Source organism: Mustelus asterias, chromosome 14 (assembly GCF_964213995.1).
Source record: "Mustelus asterias chromosome 14, sMusAst1.hap1.1, whole genome shotgun sequence".
Classification (NCBI taxonomy): domain Eukaryota; kingdom Metazoa; phylum Chordata; class Chondrichthyes; order Carcharhiniformes; family Triakidae; genus Mustelus; species Mustelus asterias.
The window spans coordinates 67973953-67993845 of record NC_135814.1 but is presented as its reverse complement, the minus strand read 5'-3'; the positions used below and the strand labels follow the sequence as shown (position 1 = coordinate 67993845).

The following is a 19893-nucleotide window of genomic DNA, read 5'->3' as shown; positions in this document are numbered from 1 at the left end:
TTGAAAGCAATGATTATCAGTTGCATAATAATATGCATTGGATAGATAGAGAGATGTGTTTACTAAATACACATTTATTTGAATTGTTGTTTTCTTATTTCAAAATTATTAACCAAGCAAAGCTATGCTAGGTCCTCCTTGGTACATTTCAAATACGTTATGGAGGACCTTCAAGAGCAGGACACCACCTGGGCTAGTGCAAAGGAATTGCTGTCCATAGTTCCTCCAGCCCTGTGAGAGACAAAGTCCAAGGTTGAGATTTTCCAGCCCTTCCTGCCAGTAAGATTTTCCATTCCCGCTGAAGGGAGGTGACCCCCTGGCAGGACCCCCAGTGCCATGACATGTGGGCCCGCAAACAAAAACACCATAGAGATTGATGGGACTGGAAGACTCCACCGGCGGCCAATGGCGAGCTGCCTCCGTTGCTGGAAGACTTGCCGGTGGATGGAAGAAGTGGACAGAAAATTCCGCCCGTCTACTCTCAAATGAATAGAAATACCTTCAACGGTTTTAACAAGGGCCTTTTTGAACCAAATCCAATTGTACAATAAGCTATTTATGCATTGATAAATTGTAGAACTGCGACAGATATTAATTTTCAAACTTACTGATGAACCTCGGTCACCTGGTTTGCCTGATGGACCAGGCTGACCTGGAGGTCCAGGAAGTCCGGAGGAACCTTGTCGACCCATTGGGCCAGGATCGCCACGATTACCCTGCCAAAACAAAACATTAGCAGTCGCCATTGATGGAAAAATACAATTGAACATTTATTTTAAATTCTTTGTTAATTTGTTAAATGTGCGGATAGTACATCATTTTAAATTTCTTTGCCCTTACCTTAGAACCAGGGTTTCCAGCTTGGCCAGGAGAACCATCAGAGCCCGGATTACCCTAAAATGTGACAAGGAACACCCTCACCATAATGTAGCATAAAATGCTCGTGAGATAACACTGCCATCAAGTCTGGGAATGTAGAACATCTTTACGAAGTGGGTCTAAACAGCAGACTTCCAATTAATGGTTGTTTGTTAACCCAAAGTTACTGCTTAGAAATGAGAGATCATGTGTTGAGAATGAAACTAAAACAGAAGATGCTGGAAAATCTCAGCTGGTCTGACAGCATCAAGTTTTAAGGTGTCCAGATCACCAACAACCTGTCCTGGTCCCCCCATGTTGAAACTATAATTAAGAAAGCCTACCAATGCCTCTACTTTCTCAGGAGACTAAGGAAATTTGGCATGTCCACTACAACTCTCTCCAACTTCTACAGATGCACCATTGAAAGCATTCTTTTTGGTTGTGTCACAGCTTGATATGGCTCCTGCTCTGCCCAAGACCACAAGAAACCACAAAGGGTCACGAATGAAGCCCAGTCTATCACTCAAACCAGCCTCCCACCCATTGACACTGTCTACACTTCCCGCTGCCTCAGAAAAGCAGCCAGTATAATCAAGGACCCCACTCACCCCAGACATTCTCTCTTCCACCACCTTCCATCAGGAAAAAGATACAAAAGTCTGAGATCACGTACCAACAGACTCAAAAACAGTTTCTTCCCTGCTGCCATTAGACTTCTGAATGGACCTACCTCGCATTAAGTTGACCTTTCTCTACACCCTAGCTATAACTGTAACACTACATCCTGCACTCTCACCCTTCCTTCTGCGCGTAAGAAACAATACTTTTCACTGTATACTAATACATGTGACAATAATAAATCAAATCGAAAAGCATCTGTGAAGAGAGAATAGAGCCAATGTTTCGAGTCTGGATGACCCTTTGTCAGAGCAAACGTTGGCTCTATTCCCTCTCCACAGATGCTGTCAGACCTGTTGAGATTTTCCAGCATTTTCTGTTTTTGTTTCAGATTCCAGCATCCGCAGCATTTTGCTTTTATCTGTGCTGAGAATGACTGTGTTGAGAATATGGAATAATGGTATGGTATCAGCTGTTTCATTTAAGGATAAAGTAAAACATGAATAAAACCACTCACATTTCTACCAGGTTGACCAGCTGGTCCAGTCATGCCAGGTGGTCCAACTTGACCAGAAGGACCTCGTCCACCCTGACCACCAGGGGGACCCTGTTTGCCAGGCTCACCCTGAATAACACACAATTGTATTCATTTGAGCAAACATCCTTATGATTTATCGTACTTTCTTGAATAGAATGCAATAATCCTAGAAGAACTATTAAATCGGAAATGTAAGTCCTCAGTCAGTCCCCAAAATGGGTGACAATCAAACAAAATTTACAATAACAAACCTATCACAAATTACAGGAGGCAGCTGTCTGGCAAACCTGCCAGATTAGCTATTTTGCTAGTGATATCCCAAAAACAAATCTCATGTCTCTCGGGGGGAATTTCCACCCCCATTTTCAGCGGGCATGAATGGCGGTGGTAGGGGTGAAGAATCAAGGGAGAGTCCCAAAATGGCTTTCAGGCTGGGGGGTATTTCCCTGTTCGATTGCCCCCATCCGAACCTGTGATGTAATGGGGCTCTCGCTATGCAATGACAGGAATGCCATTTTAATGCATTAACATACACTTCACGAGTCTCCTACTGTATCATCTCCCCCTTTTAGGGAACTCCCCCCCACCTCCCCCTGACCTGCCCACCCCTTCCTGGGGGCATGACGTCTCAGGTTTAGAAAAATAGGGAAATGTCCAATAGAACCTGCTGGAGGTGTACAGGTAAGTGTCCAGGCAGCACGCTGGCAGGGCAGTGCAGGGGGCCGGGGCTTAGGGGGAGGGGGTGGGGGCTTCTGTTTGGGATGTTAGGGATGGGTGCTTGGGTTCCCTGGGGGGAGGGGTTCCCTGGGGCTGAACTCCTGTGTCCATGGGAAGGTTCCCTGGGGGCAGGAGAACTTGTGTGTCATCAGGGGAGTTTCCCGCGGGGAGGGTGATCCCCTGTCCGGGGTGGGGGGGGAGGGTGTTTCATTTTTCTTAAGATCAGGGGCCCTTTAAAAACAGCACTCCAACTTATAAGGAGTCAAGGTTGCTGCAGGATCATTCAGAGCCTATGGAAACCACTTCTTCACTTCTTTTGTTTCAAAGTGTTTGAAAATATAGTAGAAAAATCTGGCAAGCCACCTGGCGGGCTACCCTTCTTTCCCACCGAAGACAACACCTTGAAACCAAATCATAAAATCCTGCCCCTCATTTCTGCCCTGTGTCTACAACTGTTTCAAATCATTATCTACTCTTCCCGAAAAAAGATGCAGCAGGCTATGCCAAGTCTATAAGATTAGCCAAGAAATAATTGTGCAAGAAAATTACTGTGGAGATCGGATGAAATGATTCAAATCATTGTGGGGCGGCACGGTAGCGCAGTGGTTAGCACTGCTGCTTCACAGCTCCAGGTACCTGGGTTCGATTCCCGGCTCGGGTCACTGTCTGTGCGGAGTTTGCACATTCTCCTCGTGTCTGCGTGGGTTTCCTCCGGGTGCTCCGGTTTCCTCCCACAGTCCAAAGATGTGCAGGTTAGGTTGATTGGCCAAGCTAAATTGCCCCTTAGTGTCCTGGGATGTGTAGGTTAGAGGGATTAGCGGGTGAAATATGTAGGGATACGGGGATAGGGCCTGGGTGGGATTATTGTTGGTGCAGACTCGATGGGCCGAATGGCCTCTTTCTGCACTGTAGGGTTTCTAAATGGGGGGTATTTGAAAGTGAGCAATGATGTCATTATCCTATGCCCCTCTATTTTTTGAAAGTACAATAAATTTTGCAATTTAAACTGAGACAGAGCAATTTGTTTGAAAACACAAAGCCACATTACAAGCTGAAGTTGAGAAACCAACAAATTACCCTCAGGGTAACATGAAGAGAGAGACAGTTCCTATAATTCAGACACCCATTGAAACTCTTAACTGTTGGAGAGGCATTAAAAATGCAAAGCACTGGATATTAAAACAATGGCTGCCACAGACACACACTCAAAACCCCTTAGAAATACACATGGGTGAAGTATTTCAAAACAAAATTATCCAGATTAATTGAATTGTTTATTTATTTAATTAGTCAGCTAGCGTGTGTTTTTTTTGGCCTTTACTTTTGCAGTAGATTTTAAGTTTAAAGTGAAAACTGGAAGTGGGCTGCTAAGGAGTCTGGGAACGGTTTTTTAAGCGCGTGAAGTATAAAAGGTAGGCTGCAGTATACAGCGGGCAGCGTCGGGAGCGGGCAGTGGAGTGAGTGGGAAGCAGAGTGTGAAGCAGAGTGTGAGCTATAAGGCTTTGGCTCACAGGGCTTGAGTGAGTGGGAAGCAGAGTGTGAGCTATAAGGCTTTGGCTCACAGGGCTTCGGCAGAAAGGGCGAGCAGGGGTGAGTTTGAATTCATTTTTGCTGTTTCAACCTTGTACTGGCAAGGAATCTAGAGGGGATGGGTGTGCAGGCAGTGCTATGTTCCTCTTGCACTATGTTTGAGGTGAGGGACGACGACAGTGTCCCTGCTGATTACACTTGTGGGAAGTGCACCCATCTGCAGCTCCTCCAAAACCGTGTTAGGGAACTGGAGCTGGAGTTGGATGAACTTAGGATCATTAGGGACGCAAAGGTGGCCATAGACAGAAGCTTTAGAGATACAGTTACTCCGAGGAATGAAAACAGATGGGTGACGGTGAGAGGGGCTGGGAGGAAGCAGTCCGTGCAAGGATCCCCGGTGGTCGTTCCCCTTAGCAACAAGTATTCCGCTTTGGATACGGTTGAGGGGGATGACATACCACTGGTGAGCCGCAGTGAGAGGATCTCCGGCACTGTGTCCGTCTCTGTGGCTCGGGAGGGTAAGGGGGAGAGCGGGAGGGCAATAGTTATTGGGGACTCATTAGTTAGAAGGATAGATAGGAGGTTCTGTGGCAGCAAAAGAGACTCACGGATGGTATGTTGCCTACCGGATGCCAAGGTCCGTGACGTCTCAGACCTTGTTTTCCGGATTCTGAAGGGGGAGGGGAAACAGTCACAAGTCGTGGTACACATTGGTACCAATGACATAGGTAAGAGAAGGGACGGGGATTTAAAGCAGGAATTTCTGGAGCTGGGCTGGAAGCTGAGAGCCAAGACAAAACATGTGGTCATCTCTGGTACGTTGCCGGTGCCACGTGATAGCAAGTTGAGGAACAGGGAGAGAGTGCAGTTAAACATGTGGTTGCAGGGATGGTGTAGGAGGGAGGGTTTCAGATACGTGGATAATTGGAACACATTCTGGGGAAGGTGGGACCTGTACAAACAGGATGGGGTGCACCTGAACCAGAGGGGCACCAATATCCTAGGAGGGAAATTTGTTACGGCTCTTCAGGGGGGTTTAAACTAATTTGTCAGGGGAGTGGGAAAAGGAGTTGTAGTCCAGAAGTCAGTGAGGGTGGTGAGGTATTGGGGAAGGTATCAGGGTCAAGGGTGGGTACCGGTAGACAGGAAGGTGGGTTGAAGTGTGTCTACTTCAATGCAAGGAGCATCCGGAACAAGGTAGGTGAACTTGGGGCGTGGATTGGTACTTGGGACTACGATGTTGTGGCCATTACGGAGACATGGGTAGAACAAGGACAGGAATGGTTGTTGGACGTTCCGGGGTATAGATGTTTCAGTAAGTGTAGGGAAGCTGGTAAAAGAGGTGGAGGAGTGGCATTGTTAATCAAGGATAGTTTAACGGCTGCGGAAAGGCACTTCGAGGGGGATCTGCACACTGAGGTAATATGGGCTGAGGTTAGAAATAGGAAAGGAGCGGTCACGTTGTTAGGAGTTTACTATAGGCCCCCAAATAGTAATAGAGATGTGGAGGAAGAAATTGCTAAGCAGATTATGGATATGTGTGGGGGTCACAGGGTAGTTGTCATGGGGGACTTTAACTTTCCAAATATTGATTGGAACTTTTGTAGGTCAAATAGTTCGGATGGGGCAGTTTTTGTGCAGTGTGTGCAGGAGGGTTTCCTGACACAATATGTGGATAGGCCGACAAGAGGTGAGGCCACATTGGATTTGGTACTGGGAAATGAACCGGGCCAAGTGTTAGATTTGGTTGTGGGAGAGCACTTTGGAGATAGTGACCACAATTCGGTGTCTTTTGTTATTGCAATGGAGAGGGATAGGGCCGTACGGCAGGGCAAGGTTTACAATTGGGGGAGAGGTAATTATGGTGCGATTAGGCAAGAATTAGGGGGCATAAGTTGGGAACAGAAACTGTCAGGGAAATGAACTAATGAAAAGTGGAACTTTTTCAAGGAACAAATACTGGATGTCCTTGATAGGTAAGTCCCTGTCAGGCAGGGAGGAAATGGCCGAGTGAGGGAACCATGGTTCACAAAAGAGATGGAATGTCTTGTGAAAAGGAAGAGGGAAGCTTAGGTAGGGATGAGGAAACAAGGTTCAGATGGCTCGATTGAGGGTTACAAGTTAGCAAGGAATGAGCTGAAAAAGGGGCTGAGGAGAGCTAGGAGGGGACACGAGAAGTCCTTGGCGGATCGGATCAAGGAAAACCCCAAGGCTTTTTACTCTTATGTGAGGAATAAAAGAATGACCAGGGTGAGGTTAGGGCCGGTTAAGGACAGTAGTGGGAACTTGTGTATGGAGTCAGTAGAGATAGGCGAGGTGATGAATGAATACTTTTCTTCAGTGTTCACCAAGGAGAGGGGTCATGTTTGGAGGAAGTAGATGTTTGGAGGGAGGATGTACTGGCAGTTTTGAATAAACTGAAGGTCGATAAGTCCCCTGGGCCTGATGAAATATATCCATGATTCTTTGGGAGGCAAGGGATGAGATTGCAGAGTCTTTGGCTTTGATCTTTGGGTCCTCGCTGTCCACGGGGATGGTGCCAGAGGACTGGAGAATGGCGAATGTTGTTCCTCTGTTTAAGAAAGGGAATAGAAATGACCCTGGTAATTATAGACCGGTTAGTCTTACTTTGGTGGTTGGTAAATTGATGGAAAAGGTCCTTAGAGATGGGATTTACGACCATTTAGAAAGATGCGGATTAATCCGGGATAGTCAGCACGGATTCGTGAAGGGCAAGTCGTGCCTCACAAATTTGATAGAATTTTTTGAGGAGGTAACTAAGTGTGTTGATGAAGGTAGGGCAGTTGATGTCATATACATGGATTTTACTAAGGCGTTTGATAAGGTCCCCCATCGTCGGCTTATGATGAAAGTGAGGAGGTGTGGGATAGAGGGAAAGTTGGCCGATTGGATAGGTAACTGGCTGTCTGATCGAAGACAGAGGGTGGTGGTGGTTGGAAAATTTTCGGATTGGAGGCAGGTTGCTAGCGGAGTGCCGCAGGGATCAGTGCTTGGTCCTCTGCTCTTTGTGATTTTTATTAATGACTTAGAGGAGGGGGCTGAAGGGTGGATCAGTAAATTTGCTGATGACACCAAGATTGGTGGAGTAGTGGATGAGGTGGAGGGCTGTTGTAGGCTGCAAAGAGACATAGATAGGATGCAAAGCTGGGCTGAAAAATGGCAAATGGAGTTTAACCCTGATAAATGTGAGGTGATTCATTTTGGTCGGACTAATTTAAATGTGGATTACAGGGTCAAAGGTAGGGTTCTGAAGACTGTGGCGGAACAGAGAGATCTTGGGGTTCATATCCACAGATCTCTAAAGTTTGCCACTCAAGTGGATAGAGCTGTGAAGAAGGCCTATCGTGTGTTAGCTTTTATTAACAGGGGGTTGGAGTTTAAGAGCCGTCGGGTTATGCTGCAACTGTACAGGCCCTTGGTGAGACCACATTTGGAATATTGTGTGCAGTTCTGGTCACCTCACTATAAGAAGGATGTGGAAGCGCTGGAAAGAGTGCAGAGGAGATTTACCAGGATGCTGCCTGGTTTGGAGGGTAGGTCTTATGAGGAAAGGTTGAGGGAGCTGGGGCTGTTCTCTCTGGAGCGGAGGAGGCTGAGGGGAGACTTAATAGAGGTTTATAAAATGATGAAGGGGATAGATAGAGTGAACATTCAAAGACTATTTCCTCGGGTGGATGGAGCTATTACAAGGGGGCATAACTATAGGGTTCGTGGTGGGAGATATAGGAAGGATATCAGAGGTAGGTTCTTTACGCAGAGAGTGGTTGGGGTGTGGAATGGACTGCCTGCAGTGATAGTGGAGTCAGACACTTTAGGAACATTTAAGCGGTTATTGGATAGGCACATGGAGCACACCAGGATGATAGGGAGTGGGATAGCTTGATCTTGGTTTCAGATAAAGCTCGGCACAACATCGTGGGCCGAAGGGCCTGTTCTGTGCTGTACTGTTCTATGTTCTATGTTCAGACTCCAGAGAGAGATTACCAGTGACACAGGTGGTGTCAAGAAAGTGGTGCAGAGGAAATGGACTGAGGGCTGCCCTCCCTCCATGTTTGCATGCATGTATGTATGTGTTAGCCTGAGTGACAACATGAGGGCTGAATGCCTGGCGTGATATTTTTATCATTTTTCTCAGGTTTAGCTGTTAATAAATTTGCTCTTTCTTTGACTCATAAAAATCTTATTTGATTGGCTCCTTACTGCTCACACCTAGCATAGTTCAATACATATGGAAATAGATCACACTTCCTTCATTGTCACTTTGTCAAAATCCTGGAACTCCCTCCCTAACAGCACTGTTAGAAGACAGCTCACCACCACCTTCTCAAGGACAATTAGGGATGGGCAATAAATGCTGGCCTAGCCAGCAACACCCACATCCCTTGAGTGAGAAAAACATTCCCATTTGGAGAAGGCACATTCTGATAAAAAAAGAAACTTAATCATTTGTTGTGACCAACTGAGGAGGTCGGATAGAAGTTCACCCCTTTTCACCTGGTGGAACAAGTTGAACCCCAAAAGACAACGTTAACTAGAGCTGCTGAGATAAAAAAAACAGTAAAAGGACCAGGGTTCTCAGAAAATAACTGCAATTTCCGGTGGAGCTAAGAAAGCGATTAAAGATTGATGTGGATATCAGAGACTCTCTGAAAGCTGAACTGAATGGAGGCAATGGTTTAGTGAGGGTGGGAGTGGGAGAAGTCAATGGAGGTTATAGGGCTGACAGAGAGCTTTGATAGCAGAGTCTGGTGTATAAATACTATTTAATAGCATAACACAGCCTTTTCTTTCTGACTCTTTCTAGAACAGGTAGTGAAAATCATAGGATCTCTACAATGCAGAAGCAGGCCATTTGGCCCATCGAATCTGTACCAACTCTCCGACAGAGCATCCCACCCAGACCCTATCTCTGTAAACCCAGGTATTTACCTTGCTACTCCCCTTACCCTTCATATTTTAGGAGACCAAGGGGCAATTTGGCATGGCCAATCAATCTAACTTTGTTTCCAGAAGGAATAATGCAGTAAATATCTTCCTATTTGTCTAATACTGGAGAAATAGCTCCCTTTCAATATCCAGAAGCCATAATTAATATCACATAAAGTTGGATTAAAGACATGAAAGATTTTTAAAAAGTTTTCGAAGAGAATGAGTACTTACTGATGGCCCTCTTGCACCTGAAGGGCCTGGTCGCCCTGTTAAACCAGGAAAGCCTACTATGCCACGTGTTCCTAGCACACCTTGAGGGCCTGGTGTACCAGGAAGACCCTATCAAAGAAAATAAGGTTCAGAAAATAATTATGCTTGTTGTCTCCTACGGAAGAAGGTTTTGTGGCACAGTGGGTAGCAACCCTGCCTCTGAGCCAGAAGCTCCGAGTTCGAATCCTATCCCAGGATTTAATGGCCACAAAAGGCATGTTCATAATGCGTCCAAACAGATTTAAATGTCAACCTGCAAAATCTTTCCAACATGCCAATGGCAGGCAGTAAGAGTGGAAGAGACTCCTGGTCAGCCATGTTTGATGTGGAGTGGCATCTCTCAAGCTATAAGCCTCTGGCAACAGACTAGCGATGAGGAATAACTAGCTATGGAAACAGGTGAAAGTCTACCTTGGTACACAATTAGGTGCAGGAAGAGAATTGGAATTGGAATTTCCTATGCATAATAATTGAACCAAAAGATTATTAAGAATAATAAGTAACGTCAATAATAAGAAAATTAGATGTGCTATCTGGTGTTAAGCCCAATTTGTTTTGACAAAATCAATCTGCTTACTTTTCTAATCATCTCTTATATTAGTGAAAGCTAATGTTGTGTAACGTACAGAATTTTCATCATAAGACTATAAAAATACATTGCTTAGGGATATGTGTCAATGTCACAGCAAATCTGTTTCACTATGCTTAGAATCGGAGGGATGTAACTTCAATTTTCCAAAATGATGCTGCTCTGTGCAATAATTTTTAATTAACCATTCTAAATTGTATTTCAGAAATCATCTCCAATATCACATTTTCTGAGTATTAACATCCAGAGTTTTTTGTTTAAGATGGCAGCTAAATGTCTTACTTACCTGAGGGCCAGATTCTCCAGGTGACCCTTTATTGCCAGGGTTACCTGGTTCGCCTTTGGGTCCAGTAGGTCCAATTTCACCGCCTGGGCCAGTTTTACCAGCTGGACCAGGGGGACCGTCTTTTCCAGGGGGGCCGAGAGAACCAGTGGAACCATCGCTCCCCTGTTAAAACAAACATCAATAGGAAGTCGAAAATGACACTGTCTGGAGTTTCTCAGTGGTTATCCAGCGAGAGATTGCAGAAACTTCTGGAGACAAAAAAACAAACGTTGTTCTGCTAATCTGTCACTGAGATTACAACAGGATCTTGGAAGAAGCCAGAGAAATTCGACACCATTGTTCACACAATCACGTATGACAAGAAACTAACATTCTCTGGGTGTATAGTTTACAATTTACATCTGCAATTGTCACAAAGGTTGTTTGCTTTGGGTGAATAAAAACACATCTGTGAAGAGAGACTGTGATACAACAGGACAAGGGGTAGACTTAAAAAAAACCCTTAAGATTGCAACGCTGAGCATTGATTAAAGTGGAGTGGAGTAGAGCGTAGCTACAGGAGGTAATGGTCAATCCCAGCTCACAGGGATGAATGCTACTGAACAAGTGGCCTTGGACATATACTTATGTCGTCTTTTCACATTCTCCATTAAGTATCACAAAGAGTGTTATTACATGTAGTGCGTAGAATAAGACATTTTCTTTATCGTGACCATCTCTTTCAAGTATCCAAAAAGACTAACATGGATAATGGAGCCTGATGGCACTGACAGCAAAATGTGCTTGTTCCCCGCTTATGCAATGGATCAAAAATAGTCCTGAGCAATTGTTATTCGTAATGAACAATGTAATGCAAATGATAAAAGTATCTCATTTATCATCGAAAAGAGAAGGGTGTAGAAATTGCAGTGGGAGAAATTTTGGTCCCCTGCTCCTATTGGATGGTGAATTCAGAGAGAAGAGAATAAGGGCGAGTTAAGATGGGAAGAACAATTATTGAGATTGAGAGGTTACTCGGTGCAGAGGATGAGGAAGGAAAGAAATGAGAATGTCTCAGGGCTAAACTCAAGGTGGGACTTCGGATGTTAGCAGGTAACTAACACCTAAGATTAAGGTACTCAAAGGTGCAGAAATTACATGAGGAATATGGTATCATACCAACTTAGTGATAAAGGCCATCAAAGGCAGTGGAAAGTAGTGTGATATGGAGAGATTCAGGAAGAAGTACAACAGCTAGTGAAGTTTCAGGCAAACACAGGATACAATCATCCTGAATGAGGTTATGAAAGACAAGGCACTTTCTTGTGAATAATTCTACTTTCTGGAGAGAAATACAAAGTGGGGTGTTAATTCTTGAGCTACTGGTAACACTCAAGGGTGGTGGAATGATTGGAATAGGAAGAAGGTAAGCAAAGTTAGTCCGCAGTTCCCAAAACAGTGAACAAAGAAGATGGAGGAGACGTAAGGAAGCACATGGGTCAATTTGAGAATACTGAGTGAGGCCATAGGCCCATGGAAGGTAGTTTCAAGCTTTGGAATGTGGCAGAACAGAAGGGCAACAAGAGAAGTGATCCACGGTGGTATAGATTGGGGGTGAAAAATCCTTGAGCACAGAGAAATGGAATGTGGCATGAGTGGTTTCCAGTAAGGAAAGGGAGAGAAAGGCCATAGTGGGCTCAAAAAAGACCATGATATTTAACTGAAACAACAATACAATCATTTGCATTAATGTGATTATAGTGTGCTCTCTTAGGATTTCCTGTAAACCTGTATAATTATATAATATTCAATATTTAGAAAAAACTGATATCAATCCAGTTGATCAACTAGGAATAATTATTGAAGCCTTCATGAAATAAATACATTTTGTTTTCCAGTTTCCCTTTCAGTATTATACTTCGGACATGGGGTAAGTTTATCTTTGATATTTTATGATCTCATTGCTGTCTATGAATTATTGCAAAGAGTAGAGTTCACTTCAGTGCTCCTTATTTTTGCGACATATCCTAACAGCTCTTTCCTAAAGTGAATAGCCAGCACGGAAATAAAGGCTGCAGGACTGAAACACTAGATTTACACATTGCACCCTTCAAAGGGATTTGATGCATTACTATTCTATAAATTAATAATTTAGAAATGTGCTTGGAACATGTTTGCAATTTTAAGTATATCTGATAATGAATAGTTAAAGATTTTCTTGTCAGTTCAAAATTATTTATGCTCAGACTGTCTGTTCAGCAATATTTATAAACTAAACCAAGGAACTTCTTTATGGGAGTAAGTGTTTGTTAAACAGAGATTATTCATGCATTGACCAATGATACAAATAACATTAATCAAAGCATATAATGTCTGGCATATTGGGAAAAGAAGTTAGTTGAAGGTCACAGGAAACTATTGTTTTTTTCACCTTAAAAGGAATTATTTTATTCAATTCCTCATGTGGTTGTGTTGCTTTCATTTGCCATGGGTATCATTCTTTGATTTTGTTTTTGCTGTTTTATCATAGAATCCCGACAGTGCAGAAGGAGGCCATTCAGCCCATCAAGTCTGCACTGACTCTCTGACAGAGCATGTTACCCAGGCCCAAACACTGCCCTATCCCTATAAGCCCACATATTTACCCCCTTAATATACACATCGTATATTAAGGGGCAATTTAGCATGGCCAATCCACCTAGCCTGCACATATTTGGACTGTGGGAGGAAACAGGAGCACCAGAGGAAACCCACGTAGACACAGGGAGAACATGCAAACTCCACACAGACAGTCATTTGAGGCTGGAATTGAACCTGGGTCCTTGGCACTGTGAGGCAGCAGCTACATTTAAATTATTTCACCTCTTTGTTATTATCTCTAATAACAAAGAGTTATTAGAGACAAGAGGAATGCTTCAGTAGTTTCATGTTGCTAATAACTATCAGCCCTCTGAGAAACTGGAAGAAAAACACAGTTCCATATATAATTAAAGTTTGATTACTTGTAAACCTATCGAGGAATATGCTCAGAATTTTCAACCAAATAATGGTATTTGGTAACAAATGTTTAAAGGTAAAAATGATTATAATTATGCTCAGAGAAATGTTAAACGTCTGAAGATAAAAACTAGGGTAATGTAACAAGAGAACTCCTTAACAATGAAGTAGGTATGACTAGAAACACTACTTACTGCTGGTCCAACTGCACCAATTGGACCTGGAGCACCAGGTAAACCAGAAATACCCTAAAAAAGGAAATCAATCTCAATTAGACAAGTCTCAAATCTTCTCACCTAAAGTACAGTTTACTTATCATAAACATGATCTTACAGTTATGGTGAAATTAAAAGAATGGTTTTGGATTACAACAGAACATTATAGAGTCACTACAGTGCAGAAGGAGGTCATTCGGCCCATCGAGTCTGCATTGACCACAATCCTACCCAGGCCCTATTCCCGTAACCCCACATATTTACCCTGCTAATCCCCCTGACACTAGGGTCAATTTAGCATGGCCAATCAACCTAACCTGCACATCTTTGGACTGGGAGGAAACAAGAGCACCCAGAGCAAACCCATGCAGACACGGGGAGAGTGTGCAAACTTCACTCAGACAGTAACCCGAAGCTGGAATTGAACCCGGGTCCCTGGTGCTGCTAACCACTGTGCCACCACGACACCGTTATATTGATGATGTAGATAGTAGCAGATTGCACTGAGATGATGTACGATTTCCACTATAATGTCACACACAGCATTAGAGAGTACAACTGCTTCATTTGGCACCAAATTCCATCACCTTTGGTCTAAACACAAAACACAAGAAAAGGCCTGTAGGAATGGACAAATCTATTAGAAGGAGCATCTTTGAAGAGTATCTAAATCTTCCCCAAATGCATGATAAAATTGATAGCTTTGTGGAACAGATGAATTCTATTCTGACTTTCATAGAAATCATGGAAACCCTACAGTGCAGAAACAGGTCATTCGGCCCATCAAGTCTGCACCGACCACAATCCGACCCAGGCTCTACTCCCATATCCCTACACATATTACCCACTAATCCCTCTAACCTACGCATCTCCGGACACTAAGGGGCAATTTTAGCATGGCCAATCAACCTAACCCGCACATCTTTGGAGTGTGGGAGGAAACCAGAGCACCCGGAGGAAACCCACGCAGACACGAGGAGAATGTGCAAACTCCACACAGACAGTGACCCAAGCTGGGAATCGAACCCAGGACCCTGGAGCTGTGAAGCAGCAGTGCTAACCACTGCGCTACCGTGCCGCTTTGTCACAAACAAATTTGATAATCCCAGCAATTTTGTGAATTCATACCCATTTCCAAGTCCTTAGATACGATTAAATTGTGTTATCCTTCCTTAAATGATCACAGGTTCCTTTTAAGGATCATTGTGATGAATGCCTAATGAAAATCTAATGATGACCATGAAATCATTGTTGATTGTAATAAAAACCCATCTGGTTCACTAATGTCCTTTAAGGAAGGAAACCTGCCACCCTTACCTAGTCTAGCCTACATGCAACTCAAGACCCACAACAATGTGGTTGACTTAAATGCCCTTTGAAATGGCCTATCAAGCCACTCAACCATACCAACCGCTCCAAAGACACCAATAAGGAATGAAATAGGACGGACCACCCGGCATTGACCTAGGCACCAGAAACAAAAGTGGCAAATCCAATTCTGTCGGCCTAAATTCTTCATTACTATCATCTGGTGGTTTGTGCCAAAATTGAGAGAAATGTCTCATCAAGCACAGCTTACATAGCCATACTCATAGATTCCTATCTTACAGATAATGTCCCAGTCATCACCATTTCTGGAAATGTACTTTCCCACTGGCAGGACAGACCCAGCCGAGATGTTCACACTAGTATATAGTCAGAAGGGAGTTGCCTGGGAGTTCTCGACATCAACTCTGAACTCCATGACGTCTCATGGTACCAGGTTAAACATGGGAAGGAAACCTTCTGCTGGTGACCACGCAGCGTACCTCCTCGGCTGATGAATCAGTATTCATCCATGTTGAACACCACTTGAAGGAAGCATTGAGGGTGGCAAGGGTGCAATATATACTCTAGTTAGGGGATTCCAATGTTCATCACCAAGTGTGGCTCAATAGCACCATTACTGACTGAGCTGGTCGAATACTTAAAGGACACAGCTGCCAGACTGGGACTGCAGCAGGTGGTGAAGGAACCACCAAGGGGGAAAAACAAACTTGACCTCATCCTCACCAATTTGCCTGCCACAGAATCATCTGTCCATGACAGTATCGGTGGGAGTGACAACCGTACAGTCCTTGTAGAGACAATGTTCTGTCTTCGCATTGAGGACATCCTCCATCATGTTATGTGGCACTACCACCATGCCAAATGGGATAGACTGCAAAAAGATCTAGCAACTCAAGACTGGGCATCCAGGTGGCACGATGGGACATCAGCAGTAACAAAATTGTACTCAACCACAATCTGTAACCTCGTGGCCCAACTCTCCCATTATCACCAAAGCAGGGAATCAACCCTGGTTCAATAAAGAGTGCAGGAGAGTATGCCAGGAGCAGCACCAGGCATACCTAAAAATGAGGTGTCAACATGGTGAAGCTACAACAAGGGACTACCGGCGTGCCAAACAGCATAAGCAGCAAATAATAGGCAGAGCTAAACAATTCCACAACCAACGGATCAGATCTAAGCTCTGCAGTCCTCCACATCCAGCATGAATGGTGGTGGACAGCTCACTGGAGGAGGCGGCTCCAAAGTATCCCCATCCTCAATGATGGAGGAGTCCAGCACATCTGTACAAAAGGTAAGGTTGAACTATTCGCAGCAATCTTCAGCCAGAAGTGTTGAGTGGATGATCCATCACAGCTTCCTCTGAAGATCCCCAGCTTCATGGATATCAGTATTCAGCCAATTCAATTCACTCCTCATGATATCAAGAAATACCTGAAGGCACTGCATACTGCAAAGGCTACGGGCCCCAGCAATATTCCACCAATCGTACTGAAGATTTGTGCTCCAGAACTTGCCGTGCTCCTAGCCAAGCTCTTCCAGTACAGCTACAACTCTGCATCTACCCAGCAATGTGAAACATTACCCAGGTATTTCCTGTACATAAGAAACAGGACAAATCCAACCCAGCCAATTACCGCCCCATCGGTTTATTCTTGATCATCAGTAAAGTGGTGGAAAGGGTAATCATCAACAGTGCTATCAAGAGCAGTTAGTCAGCTATAAATAACCTGCTCAGTGATGCTCATTTGGGTTCTGCCAGGGTCACTCAGCTCCTGACCTCATTACAGCCTTGGTTCAAACATGGACAAAAGGGCTGAATGCCAGAGGTGAGGTGAGAGTGACAGCCCTTGATATCAAAGTAGCTTTTGACAAAGTATGGCATTAAGCAGCCCAAGCAAAACTGGGGCCAATGAGAATCAGGAGGAAAATCCTCTACTGGTTGGAGTCATACCTGACACAAAGGAAGATGGTTGTAATGGTGGAGGCCAATTATCTCAGCTCAGGACATCACTGAAGGAGTTTTTCAGAGGATTCTTCAGAGTTCTAGAGGCATTTAGAGACGCAAGGACTGATTAGGGACAGTCAGCATGGCTTTGTGAGTGGAAAATCATGTTTCGCAAATTTGATTGAGTTTTTTGAAGGGGTAACCAAGAAAGTAGATGAGGGCAGTGCAGTTGATGTTGTCGACATGGACTTTAGCAAGGCCTTTGACAAAGTACCGCATGGTAGGTTGTTGCATAACGTTAAATCTCACGGGATCCAGGGTGAGGTATCTAAATGGATACAAAATTGGCTTCTTGACAGAAGCCAGAGGGTGGTTGTAGAGGATTGTTTTTCAAACTGGAGGCCTGTGACCAGCGGTGTGCCTCAGGGATCAGTGCTGGGCCCACTGTTATTAGTCAGTTATATTAATAATTTGGATGAGAATATAGGAAGCATGGTTAGTAAGTTTGCAGATGATTATGATTGGTGGCATAGTGGACAGTGAAGAAAGTTATCTCCAATTGCAATGGGATCTTGATCAATTGGGCCAGTGGGTTGACGAATGGCAGATGGAGTTTAATTTAGATAAATGCGAGGTGATGCATTTTGGTAGATTGAACCAGGGCAGGACTTACTCAGTTGATGGTAGGGCGTTAGGGAGAGTTACAGAACAAAGAGATCGAGGGCATGTTCATAGCTTCTTGAAAGTGGTGAAGAAAGCATTCGGCATGCTTGGTTCATCGGTCACAACATTGAATACAGGAGTTGGGACGTCTTGTTGAAGTTGTACAAGACATTGGTAAGGCCACACTTGGAATACTGTGTGCAATTCTGGTCACCCTATTATAGAAAGGATATTATTAAACTAGAAAGAGTGCAGAAAAGATTTATTAGGATGCTACCGGGACTTGATGGATTGAGTTATAAGGAGAGGCTGGATAGACTGGGACTTTTTTCTCTGGAGCGTAGAAGGCTGAGGGGTGATCTTAAAGTTCTGTAAAATAATGAGGGGCACAGATCAGCTAGATAGTCAATATCTTTTCCCAAAGGTAGGGGGATCTAAAACTAGAGGGCATAGGTTTAAGGTGAGAGGGGAGAGATACAAAAGTGTCCAGAGGGGCAACTTTTTCACACAGAGGGTGGTGAGTGTCTGGAACAAGCTGCCAGAGATAGTAGTAGAGGCGGGTACAATTTTGTCTTTTTAAAAGCATTTAGATAGTTACATGGGCACGATGGGTATAGAGGGATGTGGGCCAAATGCGGGCAATTGGGATTAGCTTAGGGGTTTTAAAAAAGAAAGGGCAGCATGGACAAGTTGGGCCGAAGGGCCTGTTTCCATGCTGTAAACCTCTCTGACTCTATGATTGTCCTAGGCCCCAACCACCTTCAGCTGTTACATCAATGACCTTCCTTCCATCACAAACTCAGAAGTGGGGATGTTCGCTGATGATTGCACATTGTTCAGCAACTCCTCAGATACTGAAGCTGTCCATCTCCAAAAGCAGCAATATCCAGACTTGGACTGAGAAGTGGCAAGTAGCATTCACACTACTCAAGTGCCATGACCATCTTCAACAGGAGAGATTTTAACCTTCGTCCTTTGGCATTTAATGGCATTATTACCATTGAAACCCCCAGGGGCGGCACGGTAGCACAGTGGTTAGCACTGCTGCTTCACAGCTCCAGGGTCCCGGGTTCGATTCCCGACTCGGGTCACTGTCTGTGTGGAGTTTGCACATTCTCCTCGTGTCTGCGTGGGTTTCCTCCGGGTGCTCCGGTTTCCTCCCACAGTCCAAAGATGTGCGGGTTAGGTTGATTGGCCAGGTTAAAAATTGCCCCTTAGAGTCCTGAGATGCGTAGGTTAGAGGGATTAGCGGGTAAATATGTGGGGGTAGGGCCTGGGTGGGATTGTGGTCGGTGCAGACTCGATGGGCCGAATGCCCTCCTTCTGCACTGTAGGGATTCTATGATTCTATGATTCTATAATCATCCGGGGGGTTACCATTGACCAGAAACTGAACAGAACTAGACATATAAATACTGTGGCTACAAGAGCAAGTCAGACTCTAGGAATCCTGCGGTGAGTAACTCACCTCCTAACTCCTCAAAGCTCGTCCACTATTTACAAGGCACGAGTCAGGAGTGTGATGGAATACTCTCCACTTGCCTAGATGAGTGCAACTCCAACAACATTCAAGAAGCTCATTGGTACCCCTTCCACAAACATTCACTCCCTCCGATGAGCAGTGGCAGCAGCGTGTACCATCTACCAAGATGCACTGTAGGAACTCACCAAGGTTTCTTCGGCAGAACCTTCCAAACACATGATCACTACCATCTTGAAGGACAAGAATAGCAGACACATGGGAACACCACCACATGGAGGTCCTCCCACATCCCTCCCCACCACAGCCCCCCCCTCCCCCGCCCCTGACCCCCCGCCAAGTTGGAAATATATCAGAGTTCTTTCAGTGTCAAAATCCTGGAATTCCCTCCCTAACAGCGCTGTAGGTGAACCTACACCTCCAGGACTGCAGTGGTTCAAGAAGGCAGATCACCATCACCTTCTGAAGGGCAACTAGGGATAGGCAATAAATGTTGGCCTAGCCAGCGACATCCACACCTCATAAATGAATAGGAAAATTGCAATATTCAGTCAATGCAGCTTGATGCTTCTGTTTTTTTCACTAGCTGGTTCTTTGATACTCATGCATCTAAATAAGAAAAGGGGTCACTTGGACTGTAAATTTAAATGGGCCAAGAGTAGTTAGGAAGTCCACAATAAATGCTCCAGGAGCCTGGCCCCTTCAACATACTGCCAGGAAGCAATTGTACATTCCATTTTCATTCAAAATCATTTAATGTGTAAAATGACCATTGATTTTTGAATTGATTTTAAATTTGACATTGGAGCATGGAAGCTAAATTGTGCAAACATTTCCCCAGTTCTAATGAATAATGCAAAGTGTTAAGTTTCTTGGTTCAAGGTTCATTAAATTAGTCACAACATAAATAACACACATCCTTC

The 19893-nt window shown here is 44.4% G+C and overlaps 1 protein-coding gene across 1 annotated transcript in view; it reads right to left on the bottom strand.

Moving 5' to 3' along the window:
• Nucleotides 1–19893, bottom strand: part of LOC144503747 (uncharacterized) — a 189897-nt gene that overhangs the window by 22550 nt on the left and 147454 nt on the right. The window contains exons 38-43 of the mRNA XM_078228546.1: nt 13530–13583; nt 10360–10521; nt 9446–9553; nt 1997–2104; nt 841–894; nt 609–716 (exon numbers count right to left, since the gene is read on the bottom strand). Of these exons, the coding sequence (XP_078084672.1) occupies nt 609–716; nt 841–894; nt 1997–2104; nt 9446–9553; nt 10360–10521; nt 13530–13583 (594 nt within the window). The remainder of the gene's footprint in view (nt 1–608; nt 717–840; nt 895–1996; nt 2105–9445; nt 9554–10359; nt 10522–13529; nt 13584–19893) is intronic.